We start from the raw sequence: 26,231 nt of genomic DNA on the forward strand, positions 1-26,231 counted from the left end.
AGTGAAGGGCTGCGAGTCCCCGGGGTGTGAGACGGGGAAAGACTGCGGGATACATGCGCCCACCACACCAGGGAGCCTGAAAGTCCAGTCTTTGGGGCAAGGCCTTAACCCTATTCAGTGCAGGATATGACTTGGGGAGGTTCATGGAATATAAGTAGGAGCTGCGGGAAGAACCCTGCATGTACTCCCAGATCCCAGTATGGACCTAGGGAAGCCATTACTTACTGTTCCTCACAGGGCACCCTGCAGTGGTCAGCCAAAAAGTTTAGGGGGTGGTGGCAGGTTGAAAGAAGACTGCAACTGGGTTTCACTAGATAACTGTGGGTGCAGATGAACTTCCTTGGCCAGGGCTGGGATTGGGGCATGGGGTAAGCGAAAAGCAAGCTGCAGTCACGTGTATGCAGGATGCTGGCACATGGCTGGGTGGGATAGACGGGGAGGGGTATGGCCTGAAAGCAGTGGTTGCTATCTCTGCTATCTCTGCAGGGAAAGCTTATGACTTGGAGGCATTTGCAAGTTCTGAGCGCAGGCTGCCTGGACCTTAGCTCGCCGCTGCCAGTGGAACAGGGTGGGAGGAGATCTGCCTTGCCAAGTGTGTGGGATCTGCGTGGGGCTTACTGCCACCTGCCACTCCCCGCTCCCTGCACAAACTCTTCTGTGCAGCAGAGGCAGAAAGACTCCTCTCTGAATTATCAGCACACTGGCCTGGAAACCAACTGCGCCCCCGATACCCAACAGGGATTGCTGCTTGCCCCGCACAGGGAGAGTTAGAGCACAAAACTGCCTGATCCGGCCCACACCTGGCTTTGCCCTGCCACCCCCATCCTGGTGGCTTAATACAAAGGATAGAAACTTTGGGGAACTCTATGGCTCTGCCCATTGCCTGAGAAACAAGAGTAGCCACCCTGGGCAACATAGGGCAAGTGAACATCCCCACTGCTACTCCTGCAGCTGGTGCTCCACCTGCTGGGTGGAGGCCAACCAACACAGTCCATGACAGCATCTCCTGGTAGGATAACACGGCCCCCAGGAAGGAGAAAACGGCTCTATGTCCTCAGCTGTCACCACTGCGTGCACCACTCTGGCTAACCAGGAGGTCCTGAGTCTGTCCACGTGATCCGTTCATTACCACCGTAACTAGCATTCAAGGAAGCCAATATACTAAGGCTACCTATAACAGGAATCTCACAGAACCTGTGTCTCTCTCCTGCCACCCCCATTAGAGCTGGTGCTGCTACCCACTGCTGGGAGTCTCGAGGACAGGTGACATTATCGGATTCCTTGCAGACGTTCCCCAGAACCAGCCTGAAGTGTGGAAGCTTCACTGGGTGGCTAGACCCAGAGGAACAACACTCACTGTAGTCTGGTGCCCAGTGACTCCTATCCTACGGGAATGGGGAGTGCACCATGTCAAGGGAACACCCCACGGGACAAAAGAATCTGGACAGCAGGCCTTGAAGATCAGATCTTTCTGCTGGTGGGAAGTTTCTTTCAGCAAGGGCACAGTTTTAGTGCTGGGCTTAGCAGGGAAAGTCCACAGCTCTAACCCAACCATCAGACAGCCCTGGTGTGAGCGAAGGGTCTTGGAGAAGGGGATATCTTTCCTCTCTCTTCCATTGCCACAGGCACAGCTGGGGCTTCTCCCGTGGGAGCTCAGCATGGGTGCAACTGTCGACAGTCTTTCTGGAACACATCAGGGTGACGGCATCCCCGCAGGAGGAGCACCCTCTAGGTTTAGGCTTGCACAAGAGACAGATTCACAATTCCTCTCTACTTGGAACACCAACATTCCTACAGATGAAAAGAGGTGCCCGTCTGATCTGAATAGCTAGAGCACTGGATCACGAGTGTGTCTGAGAGGTGGATGGCATTCCGGCTGACCTGGCAGGGGAGCTGAAGTGGCTCCAACCCTTCCACCTGATAAGACCTTGGTGCACAGCCAGGTGCGGTGGCTCACGCCTGTGATCCCAGCATTTTGGGAGGCCAAGTTGGGCAGATCACCTAAGGTCGGGAGTTCGAGACCAGCCTGACCAACATGGAGAAACCCCGTCTCTACTAAAAATACAAAATTAGCTGGGCTTGGTGGCAAGTGCCTGTAATCCCAGCTACTCGGGAGGCTGAGATAGGAGAATCGCTTGAACTCGTGAGGCAGAGGTTGTGGGGTGAGCTGAGATCATGCCATTGCACTCCAGCCTGGGCAACAAGAGCCAAACTCTGTCTCAAAAAAAAAAAAAAAAAAAAAATCTCAGTGCAACTCACTGAGAGGTCCTCCAGTCACCTCTGTCAAGGCTGGGACCTTTGCTCACCACTGGGTGTTGCATTTACTCACATGCTTTAGCCACAATCACTTCCTATGCAGACACACCTCTCCTACAGACCTGAAACCTGAACCATCACACCAGCCAGTAAAATACTGGGGGAAAAAATTGCATGCCATGTGGGGAAAGAGTTAAGCTTCAAGAGACTTCGACCATTCCAACCCTGTAGGCAACAGCGAACTTGCTCACACAATGAGCACATTGCTTCTACAACCAGCATCGGAGAAAGCCATCACACAAAGACTCCCTATATCCAAAGAACTCTTACAGTCTTCACCCCTGAAAGCACCAAGGACCAAATTAGGCTATAATTAGCTAGGGACATTAAAGTCACATCCTTAAGTGGAAAAAAGGAAAAAAAAAAAAGTCAAATCAAACATAAATTCAAGAATAATTAAAAGAAATAGTCTACTCAAATGAGAAGGAACTAGAAAAGTAACTTTGGTAATATGATAAAACATGGTTCTACAGCACACCCCCAAAAGATCACATTACCTCTCCAGCAACAGATCCAAATCAAGATGAAATCTTTGAAATACCACAAAAAGAGTTCAAATGGGCACCAAATGAATCATACACGTAATGTTCTTAGGACAATGGCTGGCCTCAAGCAAGTGTGCAGTCCATATTATCATTAGGGATTCACGACGAAGTAGGATGCTTACCTCTCGGGGTCAGAAGATTCCTTAACTGGTCTGCAAAAGAGTAGAAGCAGGGGGAATGTTTAGCTGTACAACAAAGTCCCTAGTTATAACATAAAAAATACAGATGACCTGCAGGGATATTTCATTAATAGAAATGGCAGCCATGGGCTCCAATGGCAGCCAATACCTCTCGAGAGCCAATTTTGCACCTCTCTTCCAACTCTGTGCTCAGTGACCTCATGTTGGTAGCTTGAAGTTTGGCCATGGTGGGAACATTTACACCACAGGAATTGGCAAATGCTACATATCAGGAGTTTTGTTTTTGTTTTTTAGAGAGAAAGCTTAGCAGACCCACTGGAGAAGTAACACTCAGACCCATCTCACACCTTTAGTTAGCCATTTGGAGGTTGGAGATAGATAGATTCCCTTTTTCAGTTTGTTTTTAACCAACTTATGGTGAACACCGATGTCAAAGAACAACATCAGCCTGGGCACAGTGGTTTACACCTGTAATCCCAGCACTTTGGGAGGCTGAGGCGGTGGATCACTTGAGGTCAGGAGTTCAAGACCAGCCTGGCCAACATGGTGAAACCCTGTCTCTACCAATAATACAAAAATTAGCCAGGCATGGTGGCACGCAACTGTAGTCCCAGCTACTCGGGAGGAGAGTCGCTTGAGCCTGGGAGGTGGAGGTTGCAGTGAACCGAGATCACACCACTGCACTCCAGCCTGGGCAACAGAGCAAAACTCTGTCTCAAACAAACAAACAAACAAAAAAGTCAAAGGATAAGAACTAGTACAGTGCCTGGCATACAGGAAGTCCCATGAATATGCATTAAATGAATGGTGAGTTGTTCAGGGTGTGAACTCAATAATGATCCTAAAAATATGATTAACATAAAATGAAATACTCCTATGTGTCAGGCTTTGCTCTAAGCATTTTACATACATGAGGTCATTTAAACCCCACATCAAATATACGAGACTGGGACTGTGTGCTCTTGTCTCCGTTTTAGGAAGGCGAAATTGGGTCACAAAGAATTTAAGCAGCTTTCCAGAGTCAGCAATGCAGGAGAAGCAGAGCCGGAATGTGGATCCAGGCAGACAGGCTTCGGATTTGAACCACCACACTATTCCCCTAGAGATCCACCACCCAATTCTCCTATAGAATCCTGCGTCTGCACTCACTGACCAGCAGCATGGGTGAGTCACGCATCCTTCCCATGACTTGGTGGATCTCAGCAAAATGGAAAGGACAAAAGCATCTGCCTCTTAGGGTACTGAAGGGGTTAAATTTAAATGAGGGGCTGGGCTCGGTGGCTCATGCCTGTAATCCCAGCACTTTGGGAGGCCCAGGTGGGCGGATCACGAGGTCAGGAGATTGAGACCATCCTGGCTAACACGGTGAAACTCTGTCTCTACTAGAAATACAAAAAATTAGCTGGGTGTGGTGGCGGGCACCTGTAATCTCAGCTACTCAGGAGACTGAGGCAGGACAATGGCGTGAACCCGGGAGGCGGAGCTTGCAGTGAGCCAAGATAGTGCCACTGCAGTCCGGCCTGGGCGAAAGAGCGAGACTCCGTCTCAAAAAAAAAAAAAAAAAAAGACCAGGTAATGATTGCTAATGTTTACTGAGTACCATTATCTACCAGGCACTGTCCTATGAGCTTTCAATGAATTAACTAATCAAATATTCATAACTACTATTTTTTTTTTTTTTTGAGACAGAGTCGCGCTCTGTCGCCCAGGCTGGAGTGCAGTGGTGCAATCTCCACTCACTGCAAGCTCCGCCTCCCAGGTTCACGCCATTCTCCTGCCTCAGCCTCCCAAGTAGCTGGGACTACAGGCGCCCGCCACCGCACCGGCTAATTTTTGTATTTTTAGTAGAGACGGGGTTTCACTGTGTTAGCCAGGGTGGTCTCGATCTCCTGACCTCATGATCCGCCTGTCTCGGCCTCCCAAAGTGCTGGGATTACAGGCGTGAGCCACCGCGCCCAGCCCATAACTACTATTATTATCACCCGCATGGCACAGAGGCAGAAACTGAGGCACAGAGAGGTTAAGGAACTTTTCAGAGGTCACGAAGCTCACATGTACCAAAGCAACATTCCTTCCAAGGGGGTCTGTACTCCCATCCACTCTGTGGTCATCCTGGCTGCCCAATTATATGAGAATAAATGTCAGGAAATGCAGTTGCTAGAACAATTACATACAGGTCTCTCTTCTGCCATGAGTAGGAAAAGTACTGTGAATCTCCTTGCATAAAATATCTCTAGGCTTTGACCTTTCTGTTCCCCAAATACTCACCAAAAATATAATTCCTATTGACTTCAGCGTTACCAAGAGCACTTCCCCATAAACCTGCCAAGAAAATAGCAATAAAATTCAAACATTCTCCATCACGTGACTGTCATGCTTGATATTCAAAGCACCAGCAGACTGGTATAAAGCACTGCAGGGATCTGCAACAGGAAGAAAGATCATTCTTCCATTCCATAAATATGTATGAAGCAATTAGTGGGCACCCGGCACTCTTCTGGCTGCGGAATAGAGCAATAAACAAGACAGATAAGGTCCTTGTCCTCGCAAACCTTCTATGGGCAGATCCAGCCAGGCGCTGTAGACTGGCTACCCCAAGGCCATTTCAAGCTTCCTTCCATGCCAACCCTTCTCAGTCCACAGGCAGGAAGGGCAAATATTTCCCAGCCTCCCTTGCAGCTAGGGGGAGGTCAAGCTGTGGTCCATGCACATTGCTGGGGGGACTTCTGCAAAGTGCTTGTTGTCCTTCTCAGAAGGAGCAGGCCAGGCGTGGTGGCATGCAACTCTAGTCTCAGCTACTTGGGAGGCTGAGGCAGGAAGATTGCTTGAGGCCAGGAGTTCGAGACCTGTACTGGGCTATGATTGTGCTTCTGCACTGCAGCCTGAGTGACAGAGAGAGACCCTGACTTAAAAAAAAAAAAAAAAAAAAAAAGGTTGCAGCTTCATTGGATGCAGCAGCCATCCTGTGGTGTGGAGGAGTTCAGCATGAGGGTGACTGTTAATATGCTAAGGATGGAGGAGCAGAAACCCAGAATAAACCTAGGTCCTTCTGCTTAATGTTCCACAGCTAAACCAATGTCACCCAGTCACCTATCTTTGCATTATTTATGTATTTATTTTGAGATGGGGTCTTGCTCTGTGGCCCAGGCTGGAGTGCAGTGATGTGATCTCAGTTCAATGCAACCTCTGCCTCCCAGATTCAAGTGATTCTCCTGCTTCAGCCTCCTGAGTAACTGAGATTACAGGTATGCGCCACCACGCCCTGGTAATTTTTGTGTTTTTTTAGTAGAGATGGGGTTTCACCATGTTGGCCCAACTGGTCTCGAACTCCTGACCTCAAGTGATCTGCCCGCCTCAGTCTCCCATAGTGCTGGGATTTCAGGTGTGAGTCACGGTGCCCGGCCTGTCTTTTTCTTTTGTAAGAAAATTAATCCCACATTTCCTCAGGGCACTGTGGTTGGTTAGTGACTTTTAGCCAAACATATTTGTATAGATACAGGAAGACATAAAAAATGAATAATCAGCCAGGGCCAGGTGCGTTGGCTCACGCCTGTAATGCCAGCATTTTGGGAGACTGAGGTGGGTGGATGAATTGAAGTCAGGAGTTTAAAATCAGCCTGGCTAACATGGTGAATCCCTATCTCTACTAAAAACACAAAAATTAGCTGGGCCTGGTGGTGTGCACTTATAGTCCCAGCTACTCGGGAGGCTGAGGCAGGAGAATCACTTGAACCCGGGAGGTTGCAGTGAGCAGAGATTGTACCACTGCACTCCAGCCTGGGCGACAGAGTGAGACTCCATCTCAAAAAAAAAAAAAAAAAGGAGAAGAAAACTCAAAGACACTACAGACATACCCATTGGGTTGGCTGGTATCCAAAAAACCCCAGAAAACAATAAGTGTTGATGAGGACGTAGAGAAATTGGAACCCTGGTGCACCATTGGGCAGAATATAAAATGGTACAGCCACTGTGGAAAATGGTATGGTCGTTTCTCAAAAAAATTTTTTTTTTTTTTTTTTTTTTGAGATGGCCCAGGCTGGAGTGCAATGGCACGATCTCGGCTCACTGCAACCTCCACCTCCCAGGATCAAGCAATTCTCCTGCCTCAGCCTCCCGAGTAGCTGGAATTATAGGCAGGTGTCACCACACCCAGCTAATTTTGTATTTTTAGTAGAGATGGGGTTTCACCATGTTGGTCAGGCTGGTCTCAAACCCCCGACCTCAGGTGATCCTCCTGCCTCGGCCTCCCAAAGTGCTGGGATTACAGGCATGAGCCACCAGGCCCGGCCTCAAAATTTTAAAAATAGAATTACCACATACATGATCCAGCAACTCTACCTCTGAGTATGTACCCAAAAGAATTGAAAGCAAGGTCTCAAAAAGATATTCACAGACCCATGTGCATGGCAGCTTCCTTCACAACAGCCAAAAGATGAAAGCAATCCATGTGTCCATCGATGGATGAATTGATAAGCAAAATGTGGTATATTTGTACAATGGAATATGATTCATCCATAAAAAGGAAGGAATTCGAACACATGGTACAATATGGATGAACTTCAAAGTCATTTTCCTCTGTGAAATCAGACAGACACAAAAAGACAAACAGTGCATGATTCCATTTACATGTCATACTCAGAGTAGTCAAACTCATAGAGGCAGAAGGTAGTATTGTGGTTGTCAGGGGCTAAGAGAGGGGGTGACAGGGAGTTAAGTGTTCAATGGGCATAGAGTTCTAGTTTTACAAGATGAAAAGGGTTATGGAGATGGATGGTGGTGATGGTTGCATAACATTATGGATGTATCATATTTATACCACTGTACTCGACACTTTAAAATTGTTAAAATGGCAAAATTTATGCTATATGTTTTTTGTAATAATAAATAAAAAGCACCCGGGTGTGTGTGGGGGGGATAAGAGACATGTACAGAACCACTTCAGTAGGTGATACATACACCCAAGGAAATAATAATGTTATAAGGAGCACCTGGGAGTGACAATTTCAGAATATCTGATGCCCAAGACCAGATTTAGCAAAAAGATGGCGGGGATAGGAGACAGGAGCCAGGCTTGGCAATATGAAGGACCCCTTCTGTTCAGACAAGAGAAAGGGGGAAGATCCCCTTCATCCTACCTCATTCCTCTCCCTGAGAACACCCCTCCATCTACCAGGTTGCTGGAGCTGGAACCTTTAATGTCATCTCTGATTCTCCTTACTCTCCACATCCAATCCAGGTGTAATTCTTCTTCATCCATCTCCAGGTTTCCAGAGTCCATCCACTTCCCTCCCATATCCACTCTGGTACCCAACCTTAAACTGCCATTATCTGTCACCAGGACCATTAGCTTCTCAACTGCTCCCAACTTCTAAGTTTGCACACCCACCCCTAATCCATGCTGAGAGAGAGAGAGATCGATCTTTTCCAATATAAACTGAATCAGGTCACCACCCTAATTAAACTGCCTCCCTGGCTCTCCCAACACACTTGGAATACAAACTAAACTTCATCTGTGTCCCTCAGGGTCCCATATGATCTGGACCTTGCCTACCTCTCCAGCCCTCTCTCACAGCCTCATTCAGGAGGCTCCAACCTCACTGGTCTTCTCATTGGTTCTAGAGTAAGACAAGCATGGTCCTGGCTTAGGGTCTGATATGGTTAAGTTTTATGTCCCCACCCAAATCTCTCGAGTTGTAATCCCCAGGTGTTGAAGGAGAGACTTTGTGGGAGGTAATTGGATCATGGGGGCAGTTCCCCCCATGCTGCACTCATGATAGTGAGTGAGTTCTCACGAGATCTGATGGTTTTATAAGTGTTGGGTAGTTTTTCTTTGGCTTGCTCTTCTCTCTTCTGCCACCATGTGAAGAAGGTTCTTGCTTCCCCTTTGCCTTTTGCCATGATTGTAAGTTTCCTGAGGTCTCCCCAGCCATGTGAAACTGTGAGTCAATTAAACCTTCTTTGTCTACAAATTACCCAGTCTCGGGTAGTATCTTTATAACAGTATGAAAATGGACTAATACAAGGTCTCTGTATTTGCTCTTCCCTCTGTCCATGTGCTTTTCCTCTAAGATATCTGCATGGCTTCACTTTTCATCAGGTCCACGCTCAAAGGCCATCTCCTGTCAGAAGCTCGACCACCAATTAAAAATAATACTGTGGTCACTCTCCAGCCCCTTATCATGAATTATTTTTCAAGATAGCATTTACTGTGATCTGACATTATAATATATATTTATTTTTGTGTGTGTTCATTCATCATCTCCTTTCCTGGAGTGCAAACTTCATTAGGGAATGAGCCTTCACTGTCCTGCTCATGACTGAATCCCCTGCATTTAAAATAGTATCAGGGTCCCAGCGTGTCTCAAAAGTGTATGCTAAAATCATGGCGATTCAACCATCCTTGAATTACTACCATGTGCTGGGCACTGGGCTGAGTGCTTTATTTGTGGATTATGCCTAACTCTCATACCCACATTTTGAGATAAGTACTTTCCCTATGAGAAAACCGAGGCTCAGGTAACATAAATGACTTTCTCAAGCTGGCATTATTTGTCCCGTGTAGGGGAGCTGTCTGCCTAGCAGGGTAATGCCTTCAGACCCTGAGTTCTCAGAAGATTATGAAGCCACAACTAAAAGTGATACCAGTGTGTAAGCTACAGTCAAGGACATTTAATCAAGTTCTGATTTTACTCACTATCACTGTTTTGATTGTTTTTGGTTTTTGTTGTAATTTTTTCTGGAAATACCCTGTTTTAAAAAAATTGTATGCCCCTTGCTTTGCTGGTGCCCAAAACACATTCTAGTTTTTTTTGTTGCTGTTTGTTTGTTTTGAGACAGGATCTTTCTCTGTCATCCAGGCTGGAGGGCAGTGGTGGATCATAACTCACTGCAGCCTTGAACTCCCAGGCTGAAGTGATCCTTCCACTGCCTCAGCCTCCTGAGTAGCTGGGACCCATAGGCACATGCCACCATGCCTGGCTAATTTTTAAGTTTTTGTAGAGACACAATGTTGCTATGTTTCCCAGGTTGGTCTCAAACTCCCAGTCTCAAGGGATCCTCCCATATCAGCCTCCCAAAGCACCATGTCATCCCAAACACATTCTGAATCTGCTTATTGGAAGCCACAGCCCTGGACTTGAGCCCCTCTATTAAGCTCTCTCTCCTGGATTGTTTGATAGGATATCATGTATCTGACACATTAAGGAGACCTTTGAGAGACACTGAAGACTCAGCAGGAGGAACACACCATTCCTCTTTCTGGAAGCATACCAAGTCCTTTTCTTTCCCCCCAGAAATGTAAGAGCTGGGCAAAGCTAGACCCTCTTACCTCTCCTCCACTTCCCACCCCCATTTAATCCCCTCTGACCCCAGCACTGACCTCTCAGGAAAGACAGGTCTCTCTCAGGGTGAGTTCTGACCAGTCTTCCCTTCTTGAATTTGCTTCCGAAGTGGGTTATGGAAACATAGGCCCCCAGTGCAGGGAAGCCAGCATGGTGAGGGGTGAACTCGAACCAGGTCTCTGCAGAGGAAATACAAGGGCTAGTGAGTCCCAGCACAGAACTTGGAACGTAGCAGGTGTGCAGGAAAAAAAATCTATTAATGAGGAATTACAACCATGCCAGGAGAATGTCAGAGACGGACCGTGTGGTGTCAGAAACCACTGGGGATCTCATCCTCAGACCTGAGTCTTTACACTGCTGGTGGCAGCTCATAACTTCCACAGAAGCCTGTTTCCAGTATTTTCCAGAGCTTGAACCCTCAGCCCTGCCTCTCTCTTCCGTCTCATTGTGGCTACAACTCCATGGAACCCTGGAGTGCAAAGGAAGAGTGTAGCCACATGATTGCATGGAAGTTTGTCTGTGGGCATAAATCTAATGCATGATTCCAATGTGAGTCATTAGAATATTCCAGGGAAGAAAATGACATGATCAGATTTTCATCCTGGAAACTTCCATTAGGTAGCCAGGGAAGGAGGTGGACAGCTTGGGATGGGCGGGCCAGTGAGGAACTAATTACAAGAGTCTCCCAGGAGACTGGGAGACCTGGTCTGGGGGTGATGTAGAAGAGCACAAAGGATGAAAATGAGGAGGGGGTGATTTCTAGGGCTGGGAAGGACTGAATTTGTGGGGCCTATGGAATGGATGGAGTCAGCTCTATCTGCTCTGGTGAGAAAACAGCACAAGGAAACACACTGAGGAGAGAGAGAAAACACTCACGGCTGGGCGCGGTGACTCACGCCTATAATCCCAGCACTTTGGGAGCCCCAGGCGGGTGGATCACCTAAGGTCAGGAGTTTGAAACCAGCCTGACTGACATGGTGAGATCCTGTGTCTACTAAAAATACAAAACTTAGCCAGGTGTGGTGGCGCATGCCTACAATCCCAGCTACTTGGGAGGTTGAGGTAGGAGAATCACTTGAACCCGGGAGGCATAGGTTGCTATGAGCTGAGATCGCGCCATTACACTCCAGCCTGGGCAACAAGAGCAAAACTCTGTCTCAAACAAACAAACAAACACCATTCATACTGAGGGCTTCTGAGCCTTGAGATGCCGGGAGATGTCCAACCACTGGTAACTGGTAACATTGCCTGATATATCGTGAGAAGCCAGGACACAGTTGCTGAACAAGTAAGTGCACAAGTAAGTGCTTAGGAAATAGGGTAAGGAGGTGTGGATCTCAGGAGAGAGATGAGCTCAAAAGAGAAACTGGAAATGACTGGAGAGCTGCCAGCATTTGGGTGACAATTGGACCTATGGAGCAGGAAGACATCTAAAAAGTGAGAGATGGCTGGGAGCCGTGGTTCACGCCTGTAATCCCAGCACTTTGGGAGGCTGAGGCAGGTGGATCACCTGAGGTCAGAAGTTCGAGACCAGCCTGACCAACATGGAGAAACTAAAAATACAAAATTAACCGGGCATAGTGGCACATGCCTGTAGTCCCAGCTACTAGGGAGGCTGAGGCAGGAGAATTGCTTGAACCTGGGAGGTGGAGGTTGCGGTGAGCCGAGATCGTGCCATTGCGCTCCAGCCTGGACAACAAGAGAGAAACTCTGTCTCAAACAAAACAAAACAAAATAAAACAAAAGTGAGAGACAGCCCTTCCCACCCACCCTACCATCCTTCAAACCTCCCTTATTACAGTTTCTTTCCTTTTTTTCTTTTTTCCTTCCTGTCCTCTCTTTTCTTTTTTCTTTCTTTTTTTTTGGGGGGCGGGGGGACAGGGTCTCACTTTGTCGCCCAGGCTGTAGTGCAATGGTGCAATCACAGCTCACTGAAGCCTTGAATTCTGGATATCCAGTGGTTCTCCTGCCTCAATCTCCTGAGTAGATTCTTCAGGTTCCTGCCACCATGCTTGACTATTTTATTGTGTTTTGTTTTGTTTTGTTTTGCTATTTAATGTTGCTGTTGTTTTGAGATGGGATCTCACTATGTTGCCCAGGGTGGTCTCCAACTCCTAGTTTCAAGCAATCCTCCCACCTCAGCCTCCCAAAGCACTGGGATTACAGGCATGACTGGGATTACAGGCGTGAGCCACCATGTTGACCTCTTAAAGGTTTTCTTGATCCATGCAACGCAAGTACGCGTCCTCTGGCTACTTCTGGGACTTCCCTCTTCTCTCCTCTAAGCTGAGCACACTGTTTTCCGCAATCCTGAGCCCTTCCCTCTTCCTGGGCTCCCCAAGGGAAGGGCAGGAAAACACTCTTCCATTTCACTCCATGCCGTTCCGTCCCTTACTACCTCTCCCTCCCTCTAAATGTTTGCTTACCCTGTGCTTTTGCCTCCTGCCAGGAGGGTTGTAGGTCGTTGTCAATGGCTGCAAATATCGGGTAGGGTAGTGTCCCTTCTTCCACGGGCTTCTTCATATTGGACAAATGGGACTCCGGCAGCTTTGGAAGAAGGTGCCAAGACGAAGTGTGAGGGAGCATATGGGTCCCACAGGGTGGAACCTCTGCACGTAGGCCAACTTTTTTTTTTAGAGGGGTCTCAGTCTGTCACCCAGGCTGCAGTGCAGTGGTACAATCATGGCCCACTGCAGCCTCAACCTCCTGGGCTCAAGCAATCCACCTGCCTCAACCTCCCAAGTAGCTGGGACTACAGATGCATGTCACCATGCCCGGCTAATTTATTTTTTGATAGAGACAGGCTCTTTCTACGTGGCTCAGGCTGGTCTCGAACTCATGGCTTCAAGCAATCCTCCTGCCTCGGCCACCCTAAGTGCCTGGATAGGCTAGGTGCAGTGGCTCATACCTATAAATCCCAGCACTTTGGGAGGCTGAGGTGGAAGGATCACTCGAGTCCAGGATTTGGAGACCACCCTGAGCAACGAAGCAAGATCCTGTCTCTACAAAAAAAATGAAAAATAAAAGACAATTAGTCAGGCACAGTGGTGGGTGCCTGTAGTCCCAGCTACTTGGGAGGCTGAGCTGGGAGGATTGCTTGAGCCCAGGAGGTCAAGGCTGCAGTGAGTATGACTGCACCACTGCACTCCAGCCTGAGTGACAGAGTGAAACCCTGTCTCAAGAACAAACAAAACAAACAAAACAACAACAAAAGCCCAAAGTGTTAGGATAGGCTGGATGCAGTGGCTCATACCCATAATCCCAGCACTTTGGGAGGCTGGGGTGGGAGGATCACTTGAACCCAGTAGCTGGAGGATTGCTTGAGCTCAGGAGTTTGAGACCAGCCTGGGCAATATAGCGAGATCCCTGTCTCTACAAAAAAAAAAATTTAAAAATTAGCCAGGCATGGTGGTGCACACCTGTTGCCCCAGCTTACTCAAAAGGCTGAGGCAAGAGGATTGCTTGAGCCCAGAAGGTCAAAGCTGCAGTGAGCCATGATCCCGCCACTGTGCTCCAGCCTGGGTGACAGAGCAGGACCCTTTCTGAAAAATGAAATGAAATGAAATGAAATAAAATAGTGAATTCAAGACATCAAATGGCCAAGGAGGGATGGAGAGGAAAGTTGTCTTGGGTCTGAGACTTTCCCTATTTTTGCCTTATTCCATCATAATTCCTCATTGTTCTTCTTGCCCTGGATGTCTGTGTATCTTTCTAGTAAATCATATCACTTTATTTTTTGCATAAATGAATAAGAGTCAGTTTCTGTCACTTGCAACCACTGTCATTCTGATATACTTAAGTTTTGAGGCATCCATCGAAATGCCCAGATTTTGATGTCTTGAAAGTCCTGAAAGACTTAAAAGGTGTGCCAGTCAGTATCTTTGGCAACCTCACGCCCTGAGACCCCTTGCTCCTACCCCCACCCCAGGTCCCCAGCGGGGAATGACTTACTTCTCTGGTTTGCTTGGAGATAACCATGTAGGCCCAGAAGTCGGTCAGAGAGTAATTCTCAGACCTCGCTGCTTGGATGGTTTTCTGTAGGCTCTTAGCCAAGTCCCACTCCTGTCGGCTAAATCGATGTCTCAGGTCAGCCTCGAGAGCTTCCATGTCACCATCATTGGTGTAGAGAGAAGATATTGCCCTGGAGGACAGAGGAAGAGAGTGAGTTTGGCATTGTATGTATGGACGATGAAGACTGGGGAAGGATGCGTGGGAGGAGGTCCTTCACAGGAACACCTGCCTCACGGAGAGGGCGACACGCAGAGGAAACGGAAAATTTACATTAAATAAATATAACTGCAGAACGATCAGGGTCAAAGGAGGAGGCTCAAAATCATCTGGGACAATCCTTCTATTTCACAGGCAGGAAAATGAGAGCATGATGGGAGAAAGGCCTCATCTGAGTCAAATGTTTTTTGCAGCCAGCATTTATTAAAGGTTTACATGTGACAGCAACAAACTGTCTTTAGTCTTTTAGACCTATTAACTCACATAATCCTAGAAAATCAATGAAAGGGACCAGGTGTGGTGGCTTATGCCTGTTAATTCCAGCCCTTTGGGAGGCCGAGGCGGGAGGATTGCCTGAGGTCAGGAGTTTGAGACCAGCCTGGTCAACACGGTGAAACCCCGTCTCCACTAAAAATACAAAAAAATTAGCCAGGCGTGGTGGCATGCACGGTGGTGGGCACCTGTAGTGCCAGATACTCAGGAAACTCCGTCTCTACTAAAAACACAAAAATTAGCCAGGCACGGTGGCACACGCCTGTGGTCCCAGCTGCTCAGGAGGTTGAAGCAGAGGAGTCACTTGAACCTGGGAGGCCGAGGTTGCAGTGAGCCGAGATTGTGCCACTACACCCCAGCCTGGTGACAGAGCACAACTCCGTCTAATAAAAAAAAAAAAAAGACTTGATATTCATTTGTTCACTCAATAAATATGTGTGTGTGTGTATATATAATATTTATATAAAATATATGTATGTATATATATCTTTTTAAATTTATAAAGAAAAGAGGTTTATTTAGCTCACAGTTCTGCAGGATGTACAAGAAGCATGGTGCAAAAAGCTTCTACTCATGGCAGAAGGCAAGGAAGCTGGTGTGTCACATGGAGTCTATATATATATATAAAATTTTTTTTTTTTGAGACAGGTCTTGCTCTGTTGCCCAGCCTCAAGTGCAGTGGCATGATCTTGGCTCACTGCAGCCTCAAATCCCTGGGCTCAAATGATCCTCCCACCTCAGCCTCCCGAGTAGCTGGAACCACACTACTCACCAGGTGCATCACCATGCCCTGCTCATTTTTAAATTTATTTTCTGTAGAGACAGAGTCTCACTATGTTGCCCAGGCTGGTCTCAAGCTTGTGGCCTCGAGCAATCCTCCCACCTCAGCTTCCCAAAATGCTGGGATTATAGGTGTGAGCCATTGTGCCTGTGCTCAATAAAAATTTTTGATGTTCTTAATGCTGCTTATTGGGTGCTATCTACACTCACACCATCCAATGTATTAAACACACATCGTAGCTCTTGAGCCCTTGAAGTGTGGCTAGCGTGATTTTAAATTTTTATTTCATTTTAATTAGCTTAAATGTAAACACTGGTACTCCATTCAGTTACTGGGAAACTCTGGAGTATGTCTGGAACAAGCTGGTTATGAAAAGCTCTTTCCTTTAACATCTTTTTTTTTTTCTGGAGACGGAGTCTTGCTCTGTCACCCAGGCTGGATGGAGTACAGTGATTTGATCTCGGTTCACTGCAACCTCTGCCTCCTGGGTTCAAATGATTCTCCTGCCTCAGCCTCCCAAGTAGCTGGGATTACAGGCACCCGCTACCACAACCAGCTAATTTTTATATTTTTAGTAGAGACAGGGTTTCACCATGTTGGCCAGGCTGGTCTCAAACTCCTGACCTCAGGTGATCCACCCGCCTCGGTTTCCCAAAGTGCTGGAATTACAGGCGTGAGCCACTGCCCTGGGCCTCCCTTAACATCTAATGAGACTTCTGCATCCAACTTGGAATGCGCTGAGTATAAAAGGCCCAGCAGCTTTCAAAGACTTAGTCTGACAAAAGGAATGTCAAATATCTCATTAACAATGTTTTTCTTAATGATGTGTCAAAACACGAATGTTTTGGATATATTGGGTTAAAGAAAATTGATCATTCATTTCACTGTTTCTTTTTACCTTCTTGAAGAGGCTACTAGAAAATTTAAAATGGGCCAGACATGGTGGCTTATGCCTGTAATTCCAGCACTTTGGGAGGCTAGGGCAGGCAGATCACCTGAGGTCAGGAGTTTGAGACCAGCCTGGCCAACATGGTGAAACTCCATCTCTACTAAAAATACAAAAATTAGCTGGGTGTGGTGGCAAGTGCCTGTAATCCCGGCTAATTGGGAGGCTGAGGCAGGAGAATCGCTTGAACCCGGGAGGTGGAGGTTGCAATGAGCCAAGATCGCGCCACTGCACTCCAGCCTGGGCAACGAGAGCGAGACTGCATCTCCAAAAGGAGAAAAGAAAAGAAAAGAAAGAAAGAAAGAAAATTTAAAATGATAGAATAGATGAAATATGGCTCATGGTATACAGTACTACTGGATAGCTCAGGTTGGGACGCTTTGCATATGTTTCATCATTTAAATCTCAAAGAGTCCTGTGAAATCAGCAAGTTATCCTCAACAGTGGAGGAAACCAAGGCACAAAGAAGTATGTCTGGGCTCATAACAGCCCACGAAGGACAGCTCCAGGAACTAACCCAAAGCTGTTGGAATATAAGGCTTTTGTTGTTGTCATTTGTAGAGATGGGGTCTCGCTATGTTGCCCAGGCTAGTCTTGAACTCCTGGGCTCAAGAGATCCTCCCACCTGGACCTCCCAAAGTACTGGGATTACAGGTGTGAGTCCCTGTGTCCAGCCAGGTCTTAACCACTGCAGCCTTGGAAAGATTACAGAAGAAATCATGTGGTTCCTATCTCAACAGCGCCCCCTGGAGTTCTGCAATGTGCAGTTTGGCTAAATCCTCATGCCATGTCACTCAACATGTTCTAGATGAGCCTTGGAGGAATAGAGGGGTCCTAGGTGTGACTCTGCAGTACCTTTCCCACTCCCAGGCTCTGCAGCTCTGCTCTTCCTGCTGTCGTCCCCATGAACCTCATCCTCCACACCCAGCTCAGAACCCAGCTCCAGATCAAACTTTGAGCACAGAAAGGAAAACAAATCATGCCAGCCAGGTTCAACATTCATGCCTCTGCCCTGCCTATCTCACTCGAGCCTCTGCTGCTCTGCCCAGCCTTACCTCCTGCTCGGAAAATGTGCCAAGATCGATTAGTCATGTCTGCCCTGGGCTTGGAAACAAACATGCAGACATGAGTGTTTCATACCTGCCATCTGGGGCCTCCTGAATGAGACAGTCCTACACAAATTAATGCAATACTTTATCACGGAGGCTGAGAAGTTAAAAGGGCTGTATTCTATCCACCTGCAGTGTGAAAAGTGCACCTGAACCTGTAAATCCTCCTTTAAAGTCAGAAGGTAGTATTATTATGCTTTGTCCACAGCAGTTTTGTGTAGTAAAGAAAGATACTTCTTGTTTTTCCCTGCTTCCTGGTGCAGAGTTCCTAAAATCCTTGGAATTGTTTTTTAGAATTTTTGGGTTTTTTTTTTGAGACAGGGTCTCTCTGTCACCCAGGCTGGTGTGCAGTGTGTGACTGTAGCTCAATGCAGCCTCAGCCTCCCAGGCTAAAGCAATCCTCCTGCCTCAGCTTCCTGAGCAGCTGGGACCATAGGCATGCACCACCACACCTGGCTAATTTTTTCACTTTTTGTAGAGATGGGGTCTAGCTATGTTGCCTAGCTTGGGTCTCAAACTCCTGAACTCAAGTGATCTTCCTGCCTCAGCCTCTCAAAGTGCTCGGATTACAGGCATGAGCCACCACACCTGGCCCATCCTTTGTAATACACCAGCAAATATAAGTAAAGTGTGTTCCTGAGTTCTGTGAGCTATTCCGGTAAATTATTGAACATGAGGAGGAAGCTGTGGGAAACCCCAAACTATTGCCAGTCGGTCAGAAGTACCAGCGGCTAGGTAATTGCAACTCGTGTCTGAAGTGGGGCAGTTTTTAGGGACTGAGCCCCTTTAACCTGTTGGAATCTGACCTGAACTCCAGGCACAGCGTCAGAATTGCTCAGCATTGTAGGATACCCAGCTAGTATCAGAGAGCTCAAGAAGCAGCGTTGGAAAAACCACACATATTTGGTGTCAGGAGGAAAACAATAATCCCATTTATGTGTCAGAAAGCAATCTGAAACACGAGTAACACTTACCAAGTGGATCCGGAGACCCCTGCGAGGTACGTGACAGCATCCAACAGGCCCTGTTCTTTCATCTCACTCAGGACCCCAAGGCAGGCAATGTGAGCCCGCAGTCCTCCGCCTGAGCCCAGCACAGCAACAACTGGGGCCTAGGCATTGGGGAGAGAATCAATCAGAGGTTCAGAGCCTGAGGATGGAGGTGGGAACAAGAACAAGGGTACCTAGGGCCAAGCACCGTGGCTCACGCCTGTAATCCCAGCACATTGGGAGGCCGAGGCGGGTGGATCACTTGAGGTCAGGAGTTCAAGACCAACCTGGCCAACATGGTAAAACCCCATCTCTACTAAAAATACAAAAATTAGCTGGGTGTGGTGGCGCACACCTGTAATCCCAGCTGTTTAGTGGGCTGAGGCAGAAGAATAGCTTGAACCTGGGAGGTGGATGTTGCAGTGAGCCAAGATCATGCCACTGCACTCCAGCCTGGCAGACAGAGCGAGACCTTGTCTCAAAAAAAAAAAAAAAGAAAAGAAAAAAGAAAAAAAGAAAAAGAAAAAGAAAGGAGGAGGAGGAGGAGAAGGATAAGAAGAAGACCTAGGATCTCCCTTAGGCAGGGGCAATGTCTGTCCCATAGAAGTTCATATCCTTCTATTTCTGTCCCACAGAAGGTCGTATCCTTCTATTTCCTCCCTTTGGTCCAGCTCTCCCTGGCTGAGATGGGCCCTGGACACTGGGCACAGAGGGGGCGATCCTGGGATCTCTGGGGCCACCCTCCTCCCCTCACTTACCTCATCGGCCTCAATATGTAGCTTCTTCAGAGCTTTCAGCACATGATGTCTTCGTCTCTCCACAGCCACCTTTTCTTCTTTCTGGAGCCCAGGAATTATGGAAACCTCAGAGCTTCCCAGGAGAAAACACAAAGAAGTCCAGAAAATTCACAGGGAAAAGGGATAAAACACAGAATTTGACTTAGAACCGGGCTGTCCGAGCAGGTGGCCACCAGCCCATGGGTACCTGGTTTCCTTTTGGGGTGAGGAAAATATTCTGAAACTAGATAGAGGTGATGGTTGTACAATACTGTGAATGCATTGAATGCCAGTCAATTATTCACTTTTCAAAATGGTTAATTTTGGGGCCAGATGCGGTGGCTCACACCTGTAATCCCAGCACTTTGGGAGGCCGAGGTGGGTGGATCACTTGAGCCCAGGAGCTCAAGACCAGCCTGGCCAACATGGTGACCTCCCTCCCTCCCTCCCTCCCTCCCTTCCTTCCTCCCTCCCTCCGTCCTTTCTCTCTCTCTCTCTCTCTTTTTTGAGACAGAATCTTGCTCTGTTGCCCAGGCTGGAGTGCAGTGGCGCAATCTCAGTTCACTGCAACCTCCACCTCCCCGGTTCAACAATAAGACAGGGTCTTGCTCTGTTGCCCATCACCAGTGCGGTGGTGCAATCATAGCTTACTGCAGCCTTGAGCACCGGGACTCAAGTGATCCTCATGTCTCAGCCTCCCAAGTAGCTTGGACTACAGGTGTGTACCACTATGCTTGGCTAATTTTAAAAAATATTTTCTTTTATTGTAGAGATAGGGTTTCACCATGTTGCCCAGGCTAATCTCGAACTCTGGGACTCAAGAGACCTTCTTGCCTCGGCCAACAAAAGTGTTGGGATTACAGGCATGGGCCACCACGCCCAACCTTCAGCTCTTTCCATCTATCTCCACCAAGCGAGAGGAACGGTCACAGCCCTCACCTCTTGACACTCACTGTGCATTCCATTACACAAATGCTCTGCTTCCCCACAGTGGTCAGCTCTGAGACGACTTACCTTCCCATGGTGCACTGCAGTCAGAAAATTCTCAGTCCTCCTGCCAAACAAATGGCTCTTGTTAGACCTGTGTCCACTGTTGGGCTTAGCAAAGACAGTGGGGGAGGGCCGGGACTGTCACAGGCTCATGGGTTCTTCTCATCCACTGCCCAGACAAAACCAATGTGAACAGCAGGTGTTGCAGCAAAGAGTGAGAGTTTAATAATCTCAGGGGCAGCCAAGAGAGGAGAATGGGAGAAATATTTCAAGCACGTCTCTCTGAAAATCTGGAGGCTAGGGATTTTCCTCTCTGTCTTTCTCTTTTTCTCCTCTCTCTCTCTAGATGAAGTTTCCCTCTTGTTGCCCAGGCTGGAATGCATTGGCATGATCTTGGCTCACTGCACCCTCCACCTCCTGGGTTCAAGCAATTCTCCTGCCTCAGCCTCCCGAGTAACTGGGATTACAGACATGTACCACCATGCCCAGCTAATTTTTGTATTTTTAGTAGAGATGGGGTTTCTCCATATTGGCCAGGCTGGTCTCGAACTCCTGACCTCAGGTGATCCGCCTGCCTCGGCCTCCCAAAGTGCTGGGATTACAGGTGTGAGCCACCGCGCCCAGCCTGAGGCTAGGGTTTTTTTTGTTTTGTTTTGTTTTGTTTTTTTTTTTTTGAGACGGAGTCTCGCTCTGCCGCCCAGGCTGGAGTGCAGTGGCCGGATCTCAGCTCACTGCAAGCTCCGCCTCCCGGGTTCACGCCATTCTCCTGCCTCAGCCTCCTAAGTAGCTGGGACTACAGGCGCCCGCCACCTCGCCTGGCTAGTTTTTTGTATTTTTAAAGTAGAGACGGGGTTTCACCGTGTCAGCCAGGATGGTCTTGATCTCCTGACCTCGTGATCCGCCCATCTCGGCCTCCCAAAGTGCTGGGATTACAGGCTTGAGCCACCACGCCCGGCCTGAGGCTAGGGTTTTTTAAGGAAACTTTGGTGGGCAAGGGGCTGGGGGAACTGAAACAATTGATCGGGTATGGATGAAATCACAGACCAAAACTGTCTTTGTATGGCTGAGTCAGTTCCTGGTAGTGGGTGTCAGGACCAGGTGGTAGCTCTTGGTCTGCCAAAATGCTCACTCTGAAAACTATCTCAAAGACAAGTTCTTTTTTTTTTTTTCCTTAAAAAAACAAAAACAAAACAAAACATTATTGCCAGGAGCAGTGGCTCATGCCTGTAATCCCAGCACTTTGGGAGGCCGAGGCAGGCAGACCACTTGAGGTCAGGAGTGACCAGAAGACAGGAGTGTGACCCTCTGTCACGCCTGGACAGGGCCACTAGAGGGCTCCCTGGTCTAGCGGTAACGCCAGCGTCTGGGAAGATGCCCGTGGCCTAGCGGACCTTGGTCTAGCGGTCACGTCAGTGCCTAGAAAAAGCACCCATTTAGTTAGAGAAGACTGCTCCACCGCCTCTTGTGGAGGGCCTGACTGGTGTCAGCCGCCCACAGCCATCCGGAGGCCTAACCATCTCCCTGTGATGCTGTGCTTCAGCGGTCACGCTCCTGTTTCACTTTCATGTTCCACTCTGTACACCTGGCTCCGCCCTCTACAGAGCAGCAGCAAAATTAGTGAAAGTATTAAAGTCTTTGATCTTTCTGAAAAGAGCATAGAAGAAATAATGACATAAGCTGTCTTCTCTCTGCCTCGGCTACCTAACAGGGAAGGGCCCCCTGTCTGGTGGACACGTGACTCACGTGACCTTATCAATCACTGGAGATGACTCACACTCTTTACCCTGCCCCTTATTATCCAATAAATAACAGCGCAGCCAGGCATTCAGGGCCACTATCGGTCTCTCCGTCTTGGTGGTAGTGGTCCCCCAGACCAGCTGTCTTTTCTTCTCTGTCTTGTGTCTTTATTTCTACGATCTCTCATTTCCACACACGGGGAGAAAGATCCACAGACCCTGTAGGGCTGGTCCTTACAGTGGCGCAATCATAGCTCACTGCAGCCTCCAACTCTTGGGCTCAAGCAATCCTCCTGCCTTGGCCTCCTGAGTAGCTGGGGCTAGAGGCATGCACCACCATGCCTCTAAAACTTTGCCTCTGGCAAAGTTTTAATTTTTTTGTAGAGATTGAGGTCTCACTGTGTTGCCCAGGCTGGTCTTGTTCTCCTGGGCTCAAGCAATCCTCCTGCCTTAGCCTCCCAAGAAGTGGGGATTACAGGTGTTAGCTACCACAGTCCACTAAAAAGATGAGTTCTGTAAGTTTCACAATAGCGATGTTATTTACAGAAGTGGCTGGGGAAGTTATAGATCTTGCGACCCCTGGTTACGTGACTCTGAAGCACATATAGAAAAGGAAGCTAAGGGAGGGCAGGTCATTGTTTAACCCACAACTGTTATTTAGCAAAGTTCCAGCACCTTCATGATTCTAACCTTGTCTTATGAATGTGGCTTCAGGCCGGGCACAGTGGCTCATGCCTGTAATCCCAGCTCCTCGAGAGGCCAAGGTGGGTGGATCACTTGAGATCAGGAGTTGGAGACCAGCCTGACCAACATGGTGAAACCCTGTCTCTACTAAAAGTACAAAAGTCACCTGAGCATGGTGGTGGGCGCCTGTAATCCCAGCTACTCAGGAGGCTGAGGGAGGAGAATCGCTTGAACTCAGGAGGTGGAGGTTGCAGGGAGCAGAGATCACACCATTGCACTCCAGTCTGGGCAACAAGAGTGAAACTCTGTCTCAAAAATAAATAAATAAAAAGTAAATGAATGTGACTTCAATCTCTCAACAAGCACTGGGGGTCAGTTTTCTTCGTCTCAAAGTTTAACTATGAATTAAATTCCTCTCATGGTAATTTTGGCCTCTGCACTAGAATAAGAAAAAAAAAAAATCTAGCCTGTGAGGTTAGAAACAAGATGGTCAGTCATGTTAGCTTTCTCTCATTACTTTCATTTCTGCAAAGGCAATTTCAAGATCCCTGTTATGAAATTAATCGGCTTCCCCCCACCACCTCCAAATTCATGTGTTAGACTTGTAACCTCCAGAACCTCAGAATGTGACTGTATTTGGACATAAGATTCTTTTTCGTTGCTTGCTTTTTGAGACAGGGTCTTGCTTTGTCACCCAGGCTGGAGTGCAGTGATGTGATTGTGGCTCACTGCAGCCTCAGCCTCCCTGGCTCAAGTGAGTCTCTCACCTCAGCCTCCCGAGTAGCTGGAAGTGCAGGTACATGCTACCATCTCCAGCTAAATTTTTTATGTTTTGTAGAGATCAGGTCTTGTTATGTCACCCAGTCTGGTCTTGAACTTCTGGGCTCTAGAGAGCTTCCCAAAATGCTGGGATTACAGGCATGACTCATCGCACCTGGCCAGATAGGCTCTTAAAGAGGTGACTAAGTTAAAGTGGAGTCCTGAGGGTGGCCTGGAATTTGGTTTTATTGGTTTTATAAGGAGAGATTAGGGCCTCTGCGAGAGGCTTCAGGAGAAACCAACCCTGCCAACACCTTGATTTTGGACTTCCAGCTTCCGGAAGTGTTAGAAAATAAACTCCTGGCCGGGCGCAGTGGCTCACGCCTGTAATCCCAGCACTTTGGGAGGCTGAGTGGGGCGGATCACGAGGTCAGGAGTTCAAGACCAGTCTGGCCAACATGGTGAAACTCTGTCTCTACTAAAAATACAAAAATTAGCCAGGTGTGGTGGTGTGCGCCGGTAGTCCCAGCTACTCCAGAGGTTGAGGCAGGAGAATGGCTTGAACCCGGGAGGCCGAGGTTGCAGTGAGTGGAGATCGTGTCACTGCACTCCAGCCTGGGCGACAGAGCGAGACTGTGTCTCAAAAAAAAAAAAAAGAAAGAAAGAAAAAAGAAAAAAGAAAAAGAAAAAAAATCCTGTTGTTTAATTGCACCCAATCCCTGGTCCTTCGTTACGGCCGCCCCAGCGGGATGAAACAGCCCTCCCCGCCCCGACGGCTTGCCTGAGTCTGTGCTGGGGCTTGTGCGCATGCGCAATGGAGCTGGGTGCTCGGGAATCCGGAGCAGAGGGTTGGGCTCCCTGGGCTTAGCGATGTAGTCGCTGCACAGTTCGTTCAGCCGGGATCTCAGTGGGTGAAGACTGCGGGAATCCTCGGTGCCAAAGCTTCTGTGGTCCTCCTGCTTTCCTTTTCCCGCTGTGGGGGGAGGTCGCGGGCTGGAGGTGTTTCCTCCTGGTCCTGAGCAGGGCCAACCTGGAGGTAAAATGCCCCCTGCGCTTTTATACAGCCCTCCTCGGCTTGTGGGCCCTGCTCGGTTGCTCCAGCTTTTTCAGCTGTTCCCAAGCTCACCCAGAGCTATTTGCATCCGTGGGATCACGTGGAAAGAGGGACTTTCCAGGGTTCCTTAATGATGTCACCCTTCTATCATTAGGCACCCGAGACCAGTATTCAAAAAAAGAATGTTGTCGTTATATAACTATATTGAAGATAAATATTCCTCAGAACAGATTTAGCTAATCTTCCTATGCAATGGGCTGCCTAATAACCATCATATATAATATCATACTCAAATACCCAGAAAAAGAAATATTGAGGCCAGGCGTGGTGGCTCACGCCTGTAATCCCAGCACTTTGGGAGGCTGAGGCGGGTGGATCATGTGAGGTTAGGAGTTCTGAGACCAGCCTGGCCAACATGGTGAAACCCTATCTCTACTAAAAAATACAAAATTTAGCCAGGTATGGTGGTGTGTGCCTGTAATCCCAGCTACTACTCGGGAGGCTGAGGCAGGAAAATTGCTTCAACCCAGGAGGTAGAGGTTGCAGTGAGCCAGATCCTTGGGGCCAAGTGTGGCTCATTTAATGTCAATTTTTAGAAAATCTGTGAGCTCCATTCACAGTGAAGGTTTGAAGCCCAGAAGTGGCCTCCCAACAGGGAACCACATTTCCCAGCATCCTTTGCAGCTAGGTGTGGTCATGTGACCAAGTTCCAGTCAGTGCAATGGAGCATCTGTGGGGAGCGCCACTTCTAGGAGTGGCTCCTAGAAACCTCCCATACTACCCTCCTGCCTACTCTTCCTGAAGCCCAGCACTAAACGTCCCAACTTGATGGGTTTTGAATTTTTTTTTTTTTTGAGATGGAGTCTCTTTGTCGCCAAGGCTGGAGTGCAGTGGTGCGATCTCAGCTCACTGCAACCTCTGCCTCCTGGGTTCAAGCAATTCTCCTACCTCAGCCTCCTGAGTAGCTGGGAATATAGGCACCACGCCCAGCTAATTATTTTTGTATTTTTAGTAGAGACGGGGTTTCACCGTGTTGGCCAGGCTGGCTCGAACTGCTGAACTCAAGTGATCCACCTGCCTCGGCTTCCCAAAGTGCTGGGATTACAGGCACGAGCCACCACACCCAGCCTGATTCTTATTTTTTAAAAATAGAGATGAGGCCATAATCCCAGCACTTTGGGAGGCCAAGGCAGGAGTATCACCAATTTTAGAACAGGATTTCACCAGGGGGAAGATGGTTTCCCCTGCTCCCCCTAACTCCAGGCTCATCTCTTCAATGCCCACAACTCCAGCCATTGCAGGATCTTTTCACTCCTAGACCTGTCCATGCCATTGCCCGACCTGTGGGATAAGGTTCCGCACCTCACAGAAGCTCACGAGGCTCTCCACAGTATAGTTAGTAGTTACAGATGCAGGGTCAAGGAGCTGAAGGCATGGACCAAACCCTGGCCCACCACTTCCTAGATAGTGGACCTAGGGAAGGTAACTTACATCCCTGCACCCCTCAGTGTCCTCACTTGTTCAATGGGGAGAATAAAAGTACCTACCTGGTGGAGCCATCATGAG

At 48.2% G+C, this 26,231-nt stretch overlaps 1 protein-coding gene across 3 annotated transcripts in view; it reads right to left on the reverse strand.

Annotated features, from left to right (window-relative positions):
• The window catches only part of PLA2G4C (phospholipase A2 group IVC), a 59,675-nt gene extending 34,315 nt beyond the window's left edge, over nucleotides 1-25,360 (reverse strand). For all 3 annotated transcript variants that reach the window (XM_050772199.1, XM_050772197.1, XM_050772198.1), the window contains exons 1-9: nucleotides 24,393-25,360; nucleotides 20,457-20,496; nucleotides 19,425-19,536; nucleotides 18,652-18,788; nucleotides 14,293-14,482; nucleotides 12,768-12,888; nucleotides 10,380-10,520; nucleotides 5,270-5,323; nucleotides 2,984-3,013 (exon numbers count right to left, since the gene is read on the reverse strand). In XM_050772199.1, the coding sequence (XP_050628156.1) occupies nucleotides 2,984-3,013; nucleotides 5,270-5,323; nucleotides 10,380-10,520; nucleotides 12,768-12,888; nucleotides 14,293-14,482; nucleotides 18,652-18,788; nucleotides 19,425-19,536; nucleotides 20,457-20,464 (793 nt within the window). In that variant the 5' untranslated portion in view covers nucleotides 20,465-20,496; nucleotides 24,393-25,360. The remainder of the gene's footprint in view (nucleotides 1-2,983; nucleotides 3,014-5,269; nucleotides 5,324-10,379; nucleotides 10,521-12,767; nucleotides 12,889-14,292; nucleotides 14,483-18,651; nucleotides 18,789-19,424; nucleotides 19,537-20,456; nucleotides 20,497-24,392) is intronic.
• Between the last annotated feature and the right edge of the window lie 871 nt (nucleotides 25,361-26,231).

Source organism: Macaca thibetana, chromosome 19 (genome assembly GCF_024542745.1).
Source record: "Macaca thibetana thibetana isolate TM-01 chromosome 19, ASM2454274v1, whole genome shotgun sequence".
NCBI classification, from domain to species: Eukaryota; Metazoa; Chordata; class Mammalia; order Primates; family Cercopithecidae; genus Macaca; species Macaca thibetana.